A 20,615-nucleotide genomic window follows, 5' to 3' on the forward strand; every position below is an offset into this window, starting at 1 on the left:
CATCAAGGTTCCTTCCTGCATGCTAATATCAATAGCAGCGGGGTAATAAACACGCTGCTGAGGAGCTACTATAAAAGCTTACATCTTCTAATTTATGGAAGACAACAACAGGCCGGCAAGGTGACGTTTTTACCCTTCACAGCTTTTGGGGGATATTTGTTTGGAATGTAAAGAAAACTTTAGGCAACTTTTTCCTGCCTCATTCAAAAAACATTAAAGTTAGGTTGAGACAAAATAGTGTCAGTAAGCAAGACAACCTAAACTTCCTTGTAACTCCCCAAACCAGAATAAACAAATAAATCCAAAACAAAACCTTGTTTTGAACGGCGTGTCCTCAGAGTGAACCGCGTCGCCCTCAGACTTGGCAGCGACGTCGAGCCATTACAGTGCACGACTGCCAGCGTCGTCATTAGGAATCATTAGTTTGCAGCTCAATGAGGCTCAAGTGTGCAGTGGGGTGAAAAACCCAGGTAACGTTTAAACAGATTAACAGATCACTCGCCTGGAACTAAAGTGCTCAAGGACGACTCTTGATGAATTTGTGACAGTCCATCCATCCATCCATCCATCCATCCATCCATCCATCCATCCATCCATCCATCCATCCATCCATCCATCCATCCATCCACCCACCCACCCACCCACCCACCCATCCATCCATCCATCCATCCATCCATCCATCCATCCATCCATCCATCCATCCATCCATCCATCCATCCATCCATCCATCCACCCACGTGGACTATTTCAGCAGCCGGAGCCGTCACGCTGCTCACACCCAAGAAGTGGATGAGGAGATGAGAGTGTTTGTTTTCACTGAGAGCATGAAGAGAATTCAATCCAATGTTCCAGGAAACATAAAGCTCAAGATCACAAGCGTCCCCCTCAGATGAGTCCGTCGTAATCCCGACGACATCGGACCTCCATCCATATATCCCTCGGGCACTCTTTCATCCAGTTCGACCCCTTCTCCACCCACCAAGAGGGAGTCCACCTTCAAGTGTACGTGAGGGGAAGAAGGCCCGTGAAAGCCGATTGCGTTTTAATAAAGTTTATTATCTGCGGGGAGCTAATCCTCACGGGTAATCTCTCCCCCTAAAGGAAAGCTGGATTACTCACTTGCTTTAATCCCAATGAAATTGTTAGGATTCAGCCTGTGCTGTGCAGCAGATGGCAACAGGCTTTTTCCTTCAACCTTGTGATGATTTACCCCCCCCCCCCCCCCCACTCCGCATTTCAAAATGCAACACCCTGCTGCTTTTTGCACTGCATCTGCAAAACAATAACAACAAACATGAAAAGTTACGGAAACACTTTTTTTTAATGCCACAGATAATGAAGACTTTTCACCTCTGGACATTGAAACTAAGACAGAAAAACACAAAACTTTTTTTTCCCACCATGAACGCAATGACAACGTTAGTCCGTGCGTTCTTCATGAACCCAAAGAAGTCGTCTTGACGATTCAGCACAGTGATGTAATCATTCGATGTGCTGCAAAACAACTCAATTAATTCTGATTGTAATGTAAACGTCAAACAGTATGCGATACCATTTAGTCACGGAATGAAAATAAACAAAATCTTCCATTGATTGGATATCAATATGAAATTAAAGGACAGTGGAGAGGAATTGGGATTCAAGAAAATATCGAACATTTCATTAAGTACACAAACACAATCAATAACTTCCTTTGATGAGAGCAGAGTTTAGGAGGGGGAGAAAAAAAAAAAAGAGAGACTAGTGTGCCATAAAAGCTCATCAGGTGTAATTAGTAAATTTCAATAAAGTTTTAATTAATTACTACAAATAATGTACATCTATCTTTCATATGGCAAATGGTGGTTCACTTTCTGAATTGCTTCTTCTCACAAAAGCAGATCGACCTGATCAGATTTTTTGGCTATTTGCAGCATGGCTTGATCCCGACACTCTGTTTTGGAACGTTTTGGAAAAAAATTTTGTTTGGTGGTGTGTTGTGAGGTTTTTGTAAAACGTGCTTTGGCGCAATAAAGTTTAGGGGATCACTGCAGTAGATTGCACTGGTGCACATAATGTGCTACAAAGTGGAACTCACAGTAGAAGTCCAAAAAATCACAACTAAAACACACACAAACTAAAAGACATTAAAAAAAAAAAATCTTTGAAATCACAGTAGAGAATATTGAGTCGTTCCATTGACTGCTGATGCGTTAAAATGTCCTTCATAGCATAATCAAAACCAAAAAAAAGTTGTCCTTCATTCGCCCCGATTCCATTGATAAGAATAAACATCCATATGCACAAAGTTGCCATCGTAAAGGCGTGTTTGCTGAAATGCTTTCAACTAGTGGAAGGCACCAGAAGCACCTTGAAGCACACAACCAGACCAGTAGGGAAAGGGTGACACAATTAAGTGGGCCGCTCTAATCTGGACACATCCACTTAGGCCGATTTTTGGATTTGGTTGGACCACACTTTGGCTCAGGGCAGTGACACTTTTGCCCGACGTGAACGGAGGCGAGTTTTGAAGAAGAGGAACATAGCCAGGAGACACATGGAGGACATGAAGTAGAGGATGACGCACAGGCTGATGTCAACTTTGGAGAAGCCGATACTCAGCATGGACATCCAGCGGCCCCTCCGGCCCGACCCGCCGTCGTCGTCAATGAAGCGCCGGGCCGAAAGTTCTCGTTTCTTCATGTGCGTCCCGCCGTCGGAACCCAAGTCTGACTCCGGGCCCGTCATGACGAGCTTTGCGCCCAGCCCGAAAACAGGCCCGGAGTCGCGTTCCTCGCGGTTCCTCTGCAGGGTGCGTTGTTTGACTCGGCTGGAGGTGCCCACCTGAACGGCTTTGGCTTTGTAGTGCTGGTTAACCAACGAGTCCAGGTCCACGATGTCCTCTTGCGCGTCCCGCACCTTCATCCCCACGATGCTCGGCCTCCGGATCTCCATTCGCCGATCCGAGCCCAGTCTGGTTTCCCCTCCTGTCCATGATGTCGGTTCAAGGTTCTTACTTTCCACTCGGGCGGCTGCTGCTGCTCCTCCGTTGTCCTCTTCATCTGCCACCTCTTCTTCTTCCTCCTCCTCCTCCTCTTCCACATGAGCTTCCGTTGGAGGTTGACGGTTGGAAGGGTCCACGGCCTCTTTGGCTTCTCTTTCCGTACGCTTCTGAGCCTCCGACATTTGCAGTAGGTTGGCTCGTTTCACCTTTTGCTTGTGCAGAACCTCATTTTCGTCTTCCAAGTAGTCTGTTGGGGAAAACAAGAAACATTTTGTTTAAAAAAAAAAAATAATAATAATAATAATCGTGTCAAGACGAGCACCTGTGAGGATGCGTTCGGACGCGTAGTGGTTCTGAAGGAAGGACAGAACCTCCTGGGGGTCCCACTTGTGGTCCCCGTTGGGTTTTACTGAGTGACAATCTGCACACACTTCAGGTGGAGGCCACTGGATCTTTGGAAAGTTGGGGTCCTCGCTCAAAGCACCTGAAAAGGCAAGAACAAGAATCTTATGAAAAGAAAACTTGATTTGGATCCATAGGCAGCGTAGCAAAGTTGTCATTTGATTTTCAAGAAAAGCATCCCACAAGGTCGCCCCAAGTTGTTGCACGCTATCGCCTTGGCATGTTTGATTTGAGGACACGAGTGCTTCGAGGATTGGATGCAATCTTGTGTTGAGGCCATTTCATCTTGTCACGGGGAGTCATAAATCTTTTGGCTCTATATGCATATGTGCATGGGGGTCTTTTAAGAGTGTCTATGTAAATCAGATGTCTGCGTTTGTGTGCATGTAATCTACCGATTGATATTGGTGTGTGTGTGTGCGCGTCTAACATTGATCAATGGGCTTCGGGGATGTCCCACTGGGAGGGGTGGTGAGATAATAGATGTGACCAAAGTGGACAGCTTCCCCACTCTTATACACACACATACACACACACACATATATGTACGTGGTGTGGAGGCAGCAGCAGCTCTGACTAGGGCAGACCACCTGTCTGGTTCCTTTGAAAGCGAAGGCCAATCTTCAAATTGAACATGAGAGGAACGGAAGCATCGGAGGGGACAGATGCATCTAATGAATTAAAAATGTGTCTTTTAACATCTTTTCCTTTTTATCTGACTGTGAGCTTCACGCTAATCACAATTTGACGTAAACTGCCATTTCCACACATTTACATATCATATAAAAACCACATTTTTCTTTTCCACAAATTTTCTATTTTAACCACAAAAAAACATGACAGTGACATTCAAAACAAGTGGTTTTATTCTAAAAGAAAAATGTCAACCATTTAAAAAAAAAAAGATTTTTCCCAAGGCAAATTTTGTATAGAAGCACATAGGCCAGGTAAAACGTATATTTCTATAAATCACTGAGGAAATAAATGCTAGATGCGTCAAAAAGTCTGCAGCCATGTTGTTAGTGGAAACAGATTACATCGGAAATGACACACTTTCAACTAACCTGATTCTCCTGACCAATAAAAAATAAAGTTGATTATTTGCTAATTTGAATAACAAAAACACACACACCAAATCTGCAGAAATTTGAATAAACATATCACCACAAATGCCTGCAAGGACACACACACACGCAAATACACACACTTCAGAATCTAGTCATAAATTGCTTGTTGTCACCGACAAAGTATTGTGTGTGTGTGTGTGTGTGTGTGAGCCCACGGCAGCTCTGTCACTTTACGACGCTGTCAATTTAGCCCCCCCTCCCCTCCCTATGCTGCTCAACGTGAATCTCAATGATATGTGTGTGTGTGTGTGTAGTGTACTTCACAGACTCTGCATATGGCACTTTACATAAAAGATACATTCATTTGACTCTGTCTGTCCGTGAGCGGCCCATGGGAAAGGGGGGGGGGGGCTTTTATACATTTCAGCAGGTGGATGGGACACACATGCACGCTCCCCTAATTCTAATCATACTGGCCAGGTTTGTGGCCAGGGTGACTTTAGCCATAGCGGCCATATCGAGATTGCCACCATGGCCCAGCGCTGGGATGTCATCACGGCGAGCGCATACATATTCATTAGGAGGAAATATGGATTGTTCAGCAAGTCCAACCAGCTTCCTCAGCACTGACTCCGCTTAGAGGGGAGGGGGGGGGGATAAAACACCTATGATCCGCCCATCGGGGTGAATACAGCTGATGTTAGTAGTTTAGTTGAGAAAAAAAATGCAACATGGTGGAATAGTGCATGGTAAATTTGACATTGTACAGTCGAGTTAAAAAAATAAAATAAATAAATTGGGGGGGTTTAAAAATATATTTCCAAAATGTACAAATGCTTCAGTCGGTGCCAAATAAAAAGTATGATGTCACTTTTCTTCGGATGACGCAATGCATTTCTACAAACAAAATGTGGTCTGTAAAAATGTGTCTCCGCCTGTTGACAAGCAGCAACAGGACCGAGCTTCCGCCGCTCTTAATGCGGTTCGTGCGAAGCGGCGTCACAGGGCCCTGGGGCCTCTTTGTTGCCAGCTAAATTAATTGTTCAGCCCGCTTTACAAATAGCTTCTCTTTCATGCATGGCCGCTCCTGAAAGGCGGAACGCGGCGGACGGCTGAACAGCTTCCACTTTGGAGTGTAAAAAAAAAAAAAAAAAGATGAGGGGTCGTATGGGTGAGAAAGCGGAACGGAGCGCATCTTCGCTTTTGATTCACTACACTGATCCCCCAGTGGAAACAAGTTATACGGCAACGCCCCCCCCCCCAGCACACGCCACAACCTGAGCACGTGTGTGTGTGTGTGTGTGTGGGCTGGATTGGAGGATGGGGCGGATCGTGTGGCTTGGTGCTTGGGTCCTGATGTTTGCCACCTGCCGCCGCACAGCACCTTGGGATTTGTGTGTGTGTAGCAAGAGAAGCCATCCTATGGGGGTGCTTTGCTATCACTTGTCAAGCGGAGGTTACGAGTCCCAGGGGATAGGAATGAAGGGGGGGGGGGGGTCTACTCGCAACAGAGACATAGGATGAGAGGGAAGACGGATTGAGGCACTGTGCAGTGCTCTGGGGGGGTCTGAATAGTGTTTAAGTGTCTGGGGAGTAGACACACGCAGAGGCGGGTGTCCCGCTCGCCCCTGCTGTTCAGGGGGGACAAGCTGTCCCAGTGATAGAAGAGGGGGGCGGTCTGCACAAACAAAAGATAGTGATTTAACAAAGTGGGCTGTTAATGACAGCGCTGGGCCTAATAACATCATTGGAACAAAGAGGAGGGAGGAGGGTTTTGTGCTTTTTTAAGAGTAATATACTTTACTTATACAGTTAAACAAGAGGGGAAAGTGTTTTTTTTTTTTTTTTTCTGGGGGTGGCATCACAGGGCTCACTAGAGATGGGACTATCCTCACAAATATTTTCCAAGTTAATTAAATCACAGTCCAAACCAATAGAAATAAGCAACAGGTGATGCAAAAAAAAAAAAAAACATTTTCACAAATCAGAAGCCAGAAAAATTATATATAAATATATATATACACACACATATATATATATAAACCCCAGATAAAATTAATTTAAAATAAAATTATGTCAAAACTACCAGTGTTTGTGTATATGACCCAAATAAAAAGTATCAATTGGATGATTCTGATTCTTTAAAATTCCCCATTACGGAGAGAAAATACTCAAAATCCCACAAAAGCAGAAGCATATATGGGAGGAGCAAAATAAATGAGGGAGAGAGACAAATGAAAAAATGGGCAAGCGTTTGTGACGATGTATGAGTGGGACAGAAAGATAGTACTGGAGGGTGGATGGGAGAAAATGTGACAGAGACCGATGATACTCCAAGAGGTGGTGGGGGCAGGGGGGGGGGGGGTCTAAGACGCAATGACAGCTGGTGTCTGATCTGAGGATCCGTCCTTGCACCACCCAGCACCGTCTCTAGTCGTATTAGCACGGCCCACTGACCATGTGAGGAGGCTGGAGCCTAAATCTCAGTGAAGTAACTGCAAAGGTCAGCCGAGGGAGGGCCAAGTACATCTCGCATGTTCGGTGGACCGTGATATATTCAATCAATTAAAAAAAGTTAGTTTTTCTTTTACCTGCTATTCTGTTGTTGACCCGGTTGTGTCGAGACCAAAGCCAGAGGATGGCGTCAGTAAAGGTGTTCACCTCCGAGAGGCCCTCTTTGGCCATGTTCTCAAAATGGTCGGCGCAATCCCTGCAGCCAAAGAAATTGCTGATGTAGCCTGTCATGGCGCTCAGCACTTCCTTGGGATCTGGAAGGGATTCATAAATTAAGATTGCACAAAAAAAAAAAAATTTTTTTGGGATTCTTATTTTCTCTAGAAAATTAATCCACCTGCCATTTTGTTATTCATAATTAATTACCCTCAACCATAATGTGGGGAAAAAGCAGACTTCTATTAATAGCGAGCAAGCACTTATTGTAGTGTTATTATTTGACATTAGCTTAGTGGTTAGCTAATTCAGCTAGCTCGCTCATAGCTGGTGTGCGGCATACGTTAGCGCCTAGCATTCCCCCATTTACCGATATTAAATTCACATTTTAACGACGCCTGAGAGCAGTACCTCGGAGGCATATCTGGAGATTGCTACGACGTTTCACGCTGTAAATCGTAAACTTGTGCCGCGGCTCCCTGGATTCCCACGCTTTGTGGGCCGGGAGTCACAGGGAGCTGGGTCAACCCCATATTGACGTGAATAATCTACACCCAATCTGGAGATTAAAGGAAGTTAACCCTCTGTGTGAATGGTGGCCAGGTTGTCGTCTCAGGAGCTCGACAGTCCGCAAACGTATTTTGCCGGGCAGTAGTTTGCTTTTGTTCTTGGCTTAGCGGCCCCGCCGGGTTATAAACCGCGCAGCCGCTCGGAGAGTGCGGAAGGACAATGGGAAGCGTCTCACACCTGTGATACGGCTTTCAGCGTGTGAGTTCATGCATGAAGTTTATATCGTATTCAGGGGTTGTATTGGGAATATCTGTCCTGTGAGAAACACGGTGGACCGTGGGGTACCAGATGGACGCCCCTTTTCGCCATTCCATCTGCAGGTCACATGACGGTCCATAAACCTCGGGATTAACCCCTGTGTATGTGCGTGTGTGTGTTGGAAGAGGGAGATTAACATGCCTGCTCCAAGTGGAGCTTCCAGTCATCTGCCTTGTTTTATTAACCGCTCACATTCCGCTAATCTAACATAATCTCTTTTCACACAGTCACAATTAGGCTCAATGCAGCTGTGTGCAAAAAGTTGGGGAGCGTCGTTAAGTTGGTTACCGAAGTCGAGTTATACGTTTGGATCTATCTGCGTGTGCGAATTTAAATCAGGTCACTGTGAAAAGAGGCTAATTTGAGGACCCCCGTGAACTCGAAATGGGCTGAAGTAACGCCAAGTATGTGTGAGTTGTGTGCACCTGAGCCGCCAGCCTTCTTGGCTTGGACCGTCAGGAGATGGAAGAGCATCCACACGCCACAAGGATAACGTCGGAACTGGGGTTGTGAGCCTTGGCAAGCTACCCACCTCATGCCCTCGGGCAAGGCAGCATCTGGAACCTGAGAGAGAAAGAGAGAAAAAGATACAACTGAACATTTCCCGCATCTCCAAACCTGTTAATGAAAGCTGGTGCGTGTAGTTTTCTTGATCAATGAGAAGTCAATCTCAGGTTAATGGCTCAACCCTGCGCTAATGAACACAGGCAGTCCGGATATCTAAGAATGAGCCGCGGCTGAATCCGACAACATATTCTCTCTGACACAAAGTCGTTTCTTCTCGCCGCCCTCCATTGCCGCGGCTGCCGTGATTGACAGGGTTACTCGCATGTCAATAGTAAAGATTTTGGGACAGCGCGAAGTCCATTTCCTCAGGAGTGAAGTCAATTCATACCTTCTCGTCGATTCATTGATCCATTGATCGGGTGGCTAAAAGCTAATGATCCGAGTAAGTGACTCTTTCAATTTGCAAAGGGGCTTTATTCCAAACAATAGGACCTTTATACATTTTGAAAAGTCTTAATATTAGAATAGGTACATCATTTGGTACACCTAAATAATGAAATTTATTAAAGTCTTCAGCATTTAAATTGCTCATGCCTGAATTAAATGATTGTGATTGTACCAAATGTCGGATTTATTTTTTCTCCCACCAATTAAATTACCTTACAGATGTTTGTGTGTACATTTCTGTCAAACTCACCTGTGTGGAATTCTCCAGGATCTGACTGAAAGCTTGATATGAAATTTGGTGCCCGGTCTGGTTTTGGAGCCATGAATTGAGCATCTTCAACATGTTCGTCACCATGGGGCGGCCTGGGAAGTACTGCAGAGAACACAGAGAATACGCGATATTATAGTTGTATGAAAACGGATTTATATTATCTATTGCAAAATTTCACGACACTTTAATGTTTATTTACTCAAACTCAAAAAGGCCCTCTAGTAAATAGCAAGGTCACATTGGCAAGACACTGAGCCACCTCCAATATTGGCGTGTCAGTGACAAGATTTATACAGCAAAGAGCAATGGACAAAAGTACTACACACTAAAAAACATGACCTTGTTTTTATGTTTACCTGATTGTCTAATTTTGCAAATCTACAAAATTTCCCCTCCAATGAACTGTGCTGACAGAAAATATCATCAAAATGTCAAGAATGTTAGAATTATTGACCAGGAAAGAAGATATTCAAGATTCATCGCAGCAATGATAAATGTTACTTTCCTTATTAAAATATTTTTTAAAAATGTGCAATTAATGTTGAGGCTATTATTTTAGAAGAAAATGGCAACCTTTAAAGGCTAGAAAATGTAATTAATATAATGTAGTCATGCCCCCTGTTTTATAATGTAGATCTATAAAAATAAATGTACATTCCACAGGTCAATTTGAATTCAAGTTATAGTTGAGTTAACAAGGACTACGTGAAAATCGAACGCATAAATAGAAATAAAAGGGTAAGAAGAAGCATCTTCCTCATCCATCCTATTCAGTAGTGATGCATACAAATTGTACTCAATCAGCACTCTAATGCTGTAGCTTGATTAATAGTTGCCCCCCCACCAACCCAAAAAAAAAAAATCCCTGACCATGTTGTTCCTAACATTTATGAGCTGCACTTGAGTTATGGCCTGAGTGTTTTTTCCATCTCAGCAACTTCCAAAAGAATTCCACCTATAAGCTGCTTCCATTTCCTAAGTCGCAAACAACCACCGAACGTTTTTTTTACCCGAGGTGTGTTTTCAAATCGTCGCTACCATGGTGATACTCCGTGAATGAAAGACGATATAGTAGCTAGGAAAACTTCGCGGAGGAGGAAATCCATCTGATGGGCCTTTGAGAGTAGTGATGACAGACTAAAGGCAAACATACACACACACAAGCAAGCTAGTCTTTCCATTTAAGACACTGACAAAAGGACTCACTTTAGGTTTTAATAAATGTCTGCTTCCTGTTCTCACATTCAACCTTGGAATAGTTTATCGTATGTTGCCCACAAATAATCACAAGCTTTTTCATAATAAACCGCTGTCATGGTAACCTCTGCTGTAATTGCTCCAACTCTTAGGCAGGAATTATTTCATCTCAGGTATTTTTAAATCAAAGTTACTAGCACTTGCCAAGAGCAAACCGACGGCGCTACGAGTCTCAGAGGAGATTTAGAAAAACGTCATCCAAAAATGTACTCTTTTTTTTTTTTTTTATTTGTCGCCGCCATCTGTTCACCTAAGTGCACCTGCATATGGGGGACAATCCCCTCGCTTCGATTCATCACGCTTTAACGGGATCTGGAAGTCACACCACTTAGCTTAACCCTCTCAGGCTGCTTGGTGCGCCGCATTTTGTTGACAGTTTTATACATAAGAGAGAAATTCGGGTTATTGGAACGCTTGGAAGACTGCAAAAAAAAAACAACCTCTGTTGGCCAATATAAATTTTCCAAACGATGCCACAATCCTACAAACGCTAAAGACTCCTGGCGTTGTGTGTCAAGGACACGCCTAGCGTCCCCTATATTTGCTGCTGGGAAAGTCAACCTAATGGGTTTAGGTGTGGATCGGAGGTCTGAATAACAACCAGTCACAAAAGCTCATTAAACAGTCATATGAATTTAAGCAGAAGAGACGAGGCAGGTGTTTGCCAGTAATGGGCTTAGGGCTGCATCACCAAAGCAACACACTATTCATGTCTCCATGCTCCTGGTGATCCAATCACAAGCTCGCCATGTTCCACTGCTGGGTCATGCTGCTGAACCCCTTACGTCATGTGACCGTATAAACATTATGAGTGATTTGGGAGGGGAATTGTTACTATGAACAAAAAAAGCTACACACTGAAGAGTATCGATTCGAGACTTTAACAGAATTCCAGTTTTGGATCAGGCGAGGAGAAGCTTGCATCCTTTTAGCTGGTCGCTCTCTTTTCATTTGTTGCCCTGTTGGCTTCTTTCAAGAAAAACAAGTTGGTGGTGTAATCCCTAAAACCCTCCCTTTAATGCTCTCATGCATCCCAAGATCCACTTTTTTTTTTTTAATCCTCATATACATGTAGAGAGGATTCATAAATCCGGCTTCGGTCCGACAAGACAGTAAATCTAGTAAAATATTATGAGCGGGCGCAAATAGGAAGAGCAAGCCAATGCGGACGTGCTTAGATGGAAATGCAATAAAGGCTTGACGGTGAATAACAAAGAAACATTTTTACAGAATTCTTGGACAAAGAGGGATTAGCATAAAACGGCGACAAGTCATCTAAACACAATTTTGACAATAGCAAAATATGTCACAGTAAGCCGCGCTTACACAAAAACATCTTCAGAGACCCAAAAACACTTCTGCAATTTGTTTTTGGGGCAAATGTTTCCTTCGTGTTTCCATACATTGCCGGGATTTATCTACTATTTTAGATTTTTGTTATTTTGGGTATCGTTAGTTTTTTGCTTGTTTGCCTATGTGTGTAAGAGGGTTATTCTTTTAATTCAAATTGATTCCTAAAAACAATAATGATAATACATTGTTGTGTTTTATATATATTAAGTACTTTAAATACTGCTGTCAATTTTGTTATGGTCCACAATTATTTTGGTATAAAAAAAGATTTTAAACATGATTTATATTTTGCAAAAAAATGCTAAAAAAAGAAAAGTGTTACGTGAGAGGTCAATTTCATCTGAAGTCTTATGCGGCAAAAGTTTATATTGAAATCCAACATTCAGTGATTTTGGTGGTGTAATCCAGTATACTGTATAAATTTAGTTGAGTTTTTCCTATAAAAGTGAATTCATACTTTTAGAATAAATAAAGGTGCTTCAATCAGAATGTGTGTTAGCATTGCGCCATCGGCTTGGAACGATGACTGAGCCCCCCTCGCCTTTCCCCACGTAGGAATAAAACACCATGAGTCACTTTTAATCTAATCACATGACTCACATAGTGATCTCAGGTGTCACATTTTTACATATTATGTCATTTATCCAATCTTTGTCACCTCCATGCAAATTTCAATTACCGTAATCAATTCAGTTCAAATTTTACACCAAGTAAGGAGCGGGCAGTGTGTGTGTGTGTGTGTGTTGAGCCTGATCACAAGCAACACCCCCGCTTGTCTTACATTAACTACGCCTAACAAGCTAACTGGATGAATGGATTGTCTTTGTTGTAAGAGTGCTCAGTCAAACGTCAACAAGGGTCCTCACAAGTGGCGACCATGACAGCCGGCTTAGCCACACAAAGCCCTGACCGGCGGCCGGGGCCACTCTGTTTGGGGAGGGGGTGGCAGGCTAAAAATACCACTGGGACCCGCTGCTATTGACTAAACAAACGGGAGCTAATGGGAGGCCACGGCGCGTGGCCCGCCCGCCCGCCCGCAGCAGCCACACACACACAGCAGCTTGCAACAAGGCCTCCCTAGAGAATGAGATATAATCAGGGAGATTGGTGGCAGTGAGACAGCCAATGGCCAATAGGGACGAGGCTAGCGGGTCAGACCTCATCATCGCAACATGTTTGCCTGGCTGGCACACTCCTAGGATGGAAAGAGAGAGTCAGAGCGGCAAAGAGAAATTGTATTCATAAAATCCCCCCCAAGAGGATTCCAGGAAAAAAGGAGTCAGAGGATGATAACTCCAACGTGGGCAGGTAAAGCGGTCAAATGTATCAAATGAGCGAGTGCATTGGGAGGACGGGAAGGGCGCCGGGGGAATCGTAGAGAGGTTCTGCTTCTAATGAGGCAGCATCAATGCAAAGCTTGTGGACAGTGGCCACGCTTTAATACCCCAGGGAGCCAAAATCAAGAGGGTCAACAATCCCCAGGAGAGTCTTTACGCTCCCCTCACAGTATCAATATACCACCAAATTTCAACTTTGCAATCAATGAATGAATAAATAAATAAATGAATGAATAAAGCCTGTGCATTGCTTCAATAAAATACGATTCCTTATGTATCTCAATTCAAGGGGAGTTTTGATTCATTCGGAACACGATGTGGAACTTATTTCACGTAGTTCAATCGAAAAGTGAAACTCGATTTATAAATTAATTATATACATCGATCTACTTCAAAGAAGGCTCATAAAAATATGTTGTTTTTATGTAATATTCTATTTTTTTTTACATGGTGAATGTACTTTTTTATTAGCTCAAAAATATAATGAACAAAATTAGAAAATAAATCATGAAATAGTTCATTATGTGTTTTAAACGTATTTGAATTTCACTCTGAATTGAACAGTAGGGTGGTGCAAAACATTTTGCACTATATTCATATTTTTGGTGATACGTATATATGTTTAGTATTTATTACTATTATGCATTTACACTGTGTTGGACCATTTGTAATATTAACTTGAGCTGAATTTTTGATACAGTAGCACGGGTCCTCCAAATCCTTCAGACATTTTGCTGTCTCACTCTCCATCTAGTGGTGTCCTGCTTTAACTACACTATCATCCGGCATGAAGCACATGTTCTGAAATATACAAATTCCCACAGAAAAAAAAAGCAGGTTGAAAAAAAACCCTAAATAAAATTATAATCAGGGAATAAATACATCTCGAACTGTGTAGACATTTAAGAGAGTTAAGGGAAATCAAACTTTGTCAACCTGTTTTCACTTCGGAATTAGGTTTGACTAATATTTCTAAATTAGATTTCAACTTACATTAAATATTTAAAAGTGAAATCAAAAAAGATTCTGAATCAATTTGTGTGTGTGGCTCTGTGCTCTCTCTCTCTCTCTCCCACCTTTGCCAAGACTGAGATGTACTTTCGGAGAGAAGTCAGCGCCTCTCCTGTGATGATAGGATGAGTAGCCAGCTCCATCCGCAGCGAGTAGTGCAGCATCGACTCCAGGTCGGCCATGTACACCCTGGATCTGTGCAAACATCAAACGCGGTTGAAGGCACCACGACAAAATAGAGAATCCATTTCTGTTTCATGCCTGTTAAATGGTCTCCAGATCTCCTCTGGATGCGTGCTGATGTGCTCCGTGGCGGCCGGCTGGGACTTCCCTGAACGCACCACGCCTGGAAGCCCCTGAAGGGCGTAGGTGTAGAAAGTACGGGCCTCGATGTTCCTGCGGGAGGAGGGAGGAACAGGTTGGACAACTTTGAGTCCAAATTAAAAGCAAGGACCTCATCACGCCACTCTAGCGCCCGACCAGTGCCAAGGATCGGTCGGAAAGAGAGTGACTTCCCAGATGGGCCGAGACGTTTACAAGCGACGCATTTGGCAACGTGCTGCTTATTAGCCGAGCAGGGATTGTGCAACAAAATGCACTGGACTCTTTTTGTTTTCAAGTCTAGTGTTATAAAAATGCTTTATAGCCCCCTTTACGCTTTTTGTGGCCGTATATTTTGTACACTTACTGGAAAACATTTGCGACGATGAGGGCAGATGGTGCCAGGCTAGCGCCCGCGGACGGACGGGAGAGATCATTATGAAGCCCGGCGCTAAAACGCCGCAGCCTCGGCCATTTACCGCGCTTTGCTCGTTCGCTTTCAGTCCTGCACACCCCTCATTGACTTTCTCCCCTTGTGCGAGACGAGGAAAAGACAGAGCGTCGTAAAACTGGAAGGGGATGGTAATAAGGTGGATGGATGCTAAAAGGAGGCCCGTGCTCACTCACACTAGCTTGGGATTCAATTACACCTGTGGGCCTGGTTGCACATTTATCCAGTCATCCCCTTGGACTTGGCTGAGGGTCTAGTCCACCTGGGAGCGGCACGCATGACGGATGTGCGCATTCTTACACAGAGACACACAACTACGTCTCTCCCAGGATCAATCAGACATTCAAGGCGTGATGGGATGCCATCTGCTGCTGTGCAGGTGAAGCCAGAAAAGCAATGGCATTGTTTTCATGCAAGAAATTAACCCCCCCCCCACCTACCCTTGTACAGTGATGGAGATGAGGGGCGGGGGAGAGCATAAAGGAGGGTGAATAAATAAATCGGCAATAAATCATTTCCTCTTTGCATTTGTCAACTAAAAAGAGTCCCCCTTTGCATGCCAAGTTATTGAAAGCGCCAAACAAAGAGGCACAAGCGGCAGATGGATTTGCTAGGTGAGGAACGATGGGCGCTGCTTTATGATGGTGAATAATGGGAGCAATTTTGATGCTCTGATCCCATTAAAAGGGGCCAGATGTTTAAAAGTAGTCTCATGAATAGGGTTCAGATAATGAGGATGCAAACTTGCTGTGTGCTAAACAATTTCAAATGCAACCAGTAACCATTGAAATCATTTGCTAGTTTGCAGATTTATTTGCCTCCTCTCGTGATGAACGTAAAGTTGCAAACAGGAGGAAGTTGCAGCTGGAACTTGGCCAGATAATGCATTCCTGCGACGTTGATTTATGAGCCCAAATGTTTACTACATGACAATCCTTCATAACAATTTTTTTTTTTTTGCAGCCGCTGTCCGATCGATTAGTGCTGAAAGAGACATCACTCCGTGAATCAAGTTTGGGGAATGACCTAAAACTGTTGTGTGCCCTTGACATTTGAATAAATGATGAGGTTGCAAGCAGAGGTGCTCTTCCTCAAGACATTGTCATCAAAAATCCCAAGGTCATAAAAGTGGAGTGAAGATACACCAGAGTAGATGAGTTAAGTTACGATGCTGATACTGTTGTGACAATTTTCGGACCTGTTGTACATATATAATGTATTTATTTATTTTTTTTTCTTATTTATTATTATTGTTTTTTTAACTTTTGTTTTATTTCTGGGGTTTTTTCTTTCAGTTATTGCAAGCCAATGCAAAACAAATGTGAGGAATTTAACTATACTGGTTAAAAATGCTGTTAAATACTCTTGTACTCAAGTGCTTCATATGAAATAAATCTAGTGCTGTGTCTCAATAACTCACACTTTGAGTCTGGTGAAGTTGCCTCCTGGATGATAAAGGTAGCAGGAGGGGAACTCAGTCACCCCCAATTTGGTTACAAGGCCTTCCTCAGTATTCAGGACCCTCCGCACAGCAATGTTCTCAAACTGCAACAAGTCCAAGGTCACCTATTGCACACAGGGAATTTGGGCTTAGAGAGGGTGGGGGATGCCAAATCTTGATTTTTTTCCAAATTTTTTATGTATACCTCTCTGCCGATGTAGGAGCTCGCATCCTCAAAGATCAGGGCAAGGTGTCGAACGTTGTTGGTCTCCAAGAAGATATCGATTTCAGCTTGGCTAGGGATAAAAATCTTAGTTGTATTTTGCTCGTGAGGAAACATTCAACATCTTTATGAATATTAGGGGATGAAATCCATCTTTTCATTACATAAGGGGAAGAAAAACGGTTACTGAATCTCACTTCCTGTTTTCCTTCTGCTCAGCGTGTCAACATTCAACATGTCACAGTTATCTGTGTAAATATGTACAAGTCAGCCTTAAGATTTTTTAAATAAGTTTGTGTCATTATTCAAATCTGCATGTCACCGTTATCTGTGTAAATATGTACAAGGCAGCCTTAAGGCACCTTTAAGATTTTTTTTTAATGAGTTTGACAACAGCTTATACTTTTCTGGCAGTGGAAAGCGGAGATGGAGGATTATTATAATTTTATTTTAATTTCTTGGAGGGATATTTATTTGGTACAGCATTTTAACAATAAATGTTTTTTTTTTATCTACCTGGTGGGTTCTAGTGGTGGGCAGGCTGGTGGCCACGGGTCCTGGTGCTTTTCCATTAGCTCCACAATGCGGTGGCGGAAAGCTTGGGAGTCATGCCCTAAACCTGGACGTCAGTGAAAATCAAATATTAGACATTACTGTTTGTTTTGAGACAGCACCGGCGGTCATAAAGTGAGCCTCAAATAATACGACATTAATATTTAATTTACACCGGATTAGCCGATGGTAAGTAAGGCCATCAAAATTTGGGTCATCTATTTTGCCAGTTTTCCATTATAAGGCAGTTTAAATATATGTATATATAATTAACATAATAAATAAATGATGTAAAAAGAAAATGAAAAGAAATCAGCCAATTTACTTGCAGTATCTCAAACATTATGAGTGGAATGTGACAACCTGGAGTCTGCAGTCTGGGCCCTGAACCCCAACCACAATAATAAATGCTCTTCTATTGGATGTCTTTATATTTTGCAAGTGTATCTAATGACACAGCCAGTAAACGGAACCTTGAATGGGCTCTGTGTGCACTCCAATACCTGTTAAGGTCTCTCCAGCAGAATCCTCCCGGCTGTAGGCATGGAAGATCTGTGAGGTGAAACAAGAAAGTTTTGGGTTACACTGTGAGCCGAGGAGGCCGAGAGATCAAATCGGCTGGTCCTCACACAGCCATGAGAGAAGCAAAGTGACGTTGTGTAAAGTTTGGCTGGCACACAGCCACCCCCCCCCTTCGCTCTACCTGGCTTGACCTCTAAATCCCAAATGTCTAAAAAGACTTGCAGATGAAATAGGGAAAGAAGGAGCCCTTTGTTCCATTCAAGTTAACGTAACGATAGCCGTGCATTGAGCCGGAAGTCATGACTTCAAACTTTAAGATTGGAACTTTGCAGGGGGACACTAAGTAATAACTCACCTTTACAGTAGGATATCCTTTGATGTTGAAGTTTATGCACACTTTCTTGTTATTCACATCAGCACAGTCAATGGCTGCCAGGTCAACAGCGCTCTTCCACTCTGAAAGACAAAACATCATTATTAGCATTCACAATTCAAAAAGGATTGCATTGTATTGTATTTCCCCAGGCACTCTCCAAATGTTGATGATACTGTAAATAAAGGGTGAGGAACTTTTTTTCAACCAGGAGCCATTGAAATTGTAATAGTTTGCGAGCACACCCTGCCTTTCACTCAAAAGTCAGCTCATTAGTTTTGCTGGCGCTAACTTACTTTTTTTTCCCCCTGTAGTCCTTTAAGAATCAATCTATTAATCAAAATAAGGCATTTACAAACATGGTTTTACTATGGAATACAACTTGCAACATTTTCTGAATCATAATCAGTTATGGAAAGAATATAGTTAAAGAATCCCTATTTACAGCTGTTTTATGAATAAGCTGCAATTTGCATGTTGCCAAATGGAAGCCTTTGTGATTAGAAAATTGAACATTATTGTCAATTTGACTGATTGTTCAGCCATACACTAAATGGGAATAAAGCAACAGAACACCAGCAACGGTGTAACCACATACGAGGTGACGATAACAAACGATAAGATAAGATTCACAAACATAACAACATATGGCAAGATGTGACAACATAACAACAAACAATCAGCTGAGATAACATAACACAACAAACGATCAGATGAAGTCAAATCCAAAGTAACCCATCAAATTAGATACGATAAACCAACGATAACATGATCAACTAAAATAAATTGATGAGATAGAGACAGAGAGGTAAATTGGTTGTCGTTCAGAGCTAGTATGGTACGAACCTTTAATATCTCTCGCCAGGCGTTTATATACGGGCGAGAATGAGATGCAGTGTCCACACCACGACGCGTAGAACTCCACCACCATCGCCGAACTAGAATTGACCAAAACAGATTTAACATTGTCCGGGGTGAGGGCGACGATTTGATCAGACGCCGTGTACAGTCCGGCCTCCGCCGCCGAGAACAGCAGGAGCAGACAAGAAGTCAGGTAGAGCATGGCGACGTGTCGAGGATATTTGTTGATTTCTCCGCTGAAACGGGACGTGGCACGGTTGTAGCGCCACGCCATCTTCCCTAGTTGTGTCACTCGAACGCAAAGTTGATTTTAGATGACAGAAAGTTTAACACAGCGACAAATTGCTACACCCTTTCATTATTCATGTTTTGCGGAAATACACAGGCAGCCATATTTTGGTTTCAAAATAAGAACGCGGAAACGATATGACACATTTCAAAATAAAAGCTCTTGGTCGCATTTTTAACTTGCATTTGATTCTTTTAAATACTACAATATTATCATGGTACTTTATTTATTTAGCACAATCAAATGCCACACTAGGGACAAATTGAATGTTAACACTGCAAAAAAAAAAAGGAGCACGCTCTTTGATGATGATGAAAATTAGTCATTCAAATATATTCCACGTTGAAGTTGAATGTAAATTGTAACTAAAAATCTTCAAATATAATATAATAATATAATTGTGTCAACATTACTACTGTCTTAGCACAGGTTAGTGAGTGTAGAAAAGGTCCCAAAGATTATTCCGGAGAATATTAACAGTTGAGTTGCTTTCTATACTTTATTTCATGATTTATAGGCGAGGCAAGTTTATTTGTATTTGCACGGTTGATTAAAAACAAGATTGAAAATCCCCCCCCCCAAAAAAATACAGCACAGAACAGATGATAACACTCAAACCGCTGGGAATGGTCAAGGTGTTACGTGAGGTGAAAATGCAACCTATTTTTTTTGTTATTTGTATGCGATCAAAGGTTTGACCGTGATAAGACAGCTTCAAAAACTAATAGTTTGTTATTTGTTGACATGTGCACTATTGCTGCAACACTATGTACCAGCACCTCTGGACATTTGCCACCAGAACATCGATTTGATTTTATAATAATGGAAAGCTGATGAAGACCAGCAATGACAAATTATGTCCCCAACCAGTCATCTCCATTTCAAGGTTGTCGTGTGTAGGCTACATTTATATCAATGGTAGAAAGTCTACACACCCCAGTTTCAATTGCCTCTTTTGTGATAAATGTCAAACTTTTTCTTCCCATGAATGTGACGTACAACTTGTAGAATTCAGTTGATAATAAAAAAATGCTGACTCCCATGGAACAAAGGTTTGAGGATGACTGGTACATACTGAACACAGCCACATCCCAAGTTACAAAAGGGTGTGCACACTTGTGGAACCACATTATTCCTGTAGTTTGGTTTTACTTTTCCTCTAAGAACAACAACAACAAAAAAGAAAACCAAACTAAACAACAGTTTCTATATTTTTTCCTCAAATATATTGGTGATTTTTTTTTGGAAATGATTGATCATATACTGCATCACAAAAACTTGGCATTAGTACAAGGAAGGGTGTGTGGACTTTCTATATCCACTGGATTCAATACTCTGAAAAAATCACATAGTACACACTTTGTCGCTAGAATCTTGAATTGTTGGGTAAAAAGAATTGATCTGAAAAAAAGGCAGCGTATTTTTAAATCATGGCATTCAGAGCCCTCT

The 20,615-nt window shown here is 42.5% G+C and overlaps 1 protein-coding gene across 1 annotated transcript; it reads right to left on the reverse strand.

The window, feature by feature from the left end:
* Positions 1-1,302: 1,302 nt before the first annotated feature.
* Positions 1,303-19,273, reverse strand: qsox1 (quiescin Q6 sulfhydryl oxidase 1). The gene is made up of 13 exons (XM_085928177.1): positions 18,863-19,273; positions 17,999-18,099; positions 17,625-17,673; positions 17,086-17,188; positions 16,552-16,642; positions 16,326-16,471; positions 14,395-14,529; positions 14,199-14,328; positions 9,155-9,277; positions 8,376-8,514; positions 7,044-7,220; positions 3,306-3,467; positions 1,303-3,230 (listed from the first exon to the last, which is right to left on the reverse strand). Exons 1-13 carry the CDS (start codon positions 19,149-19,151, stop codon positions 2,464-2,466), a joined length of 2,412 nt encoding a protein of 803 aa, XP_085784303.1. The 5' UTR covers positions 19,152-19,273; the 3' UTR covers positions 1,303-2,463.
* Positions 19,274-20,615: the final 1,342 nt, after the last annotated feature.

This window comes from Syngnathus leptorhynchus, chromosome 13 (genome assembly GCF_054491065.1).
Source record: "Syngnathus leptorhynchus isolate UIUO chromosome 13, UIUO_Slep, whole genome shotgun sequence".
NCBI classification, from domain to species: domain Eukaryota; kingdom Metazoa; phylum Chordata; class Actinopteri; order Syngnathiformes; family Syngnathidae; genus Syngnathus; species Syngnathus leptorhynchus.

Coding starts and splice junctions, on each gene's coding strand:
- qsox1 (XM_085928177.1), bottom strand. CDS start 19,151: ATGGCGTGGCGCTACAACCGTGCCACGTCCCGTTTCAGCGGAGAAATC. Junction 14,530..16,325: donor AACTTCACCAGACTCAAAGT/GTGAGTTATTGA, acceptor CTCCTCCCGCAG/GAACATCGAGGCCCGTACTT. Junction 7,221..8,375: donor CAAGAAGGCTGGCGGCTCAG/GTGCACACAACT, acceptor AATCCCTTCCAG/ATCCCAAGGAAGTGCTGAGC.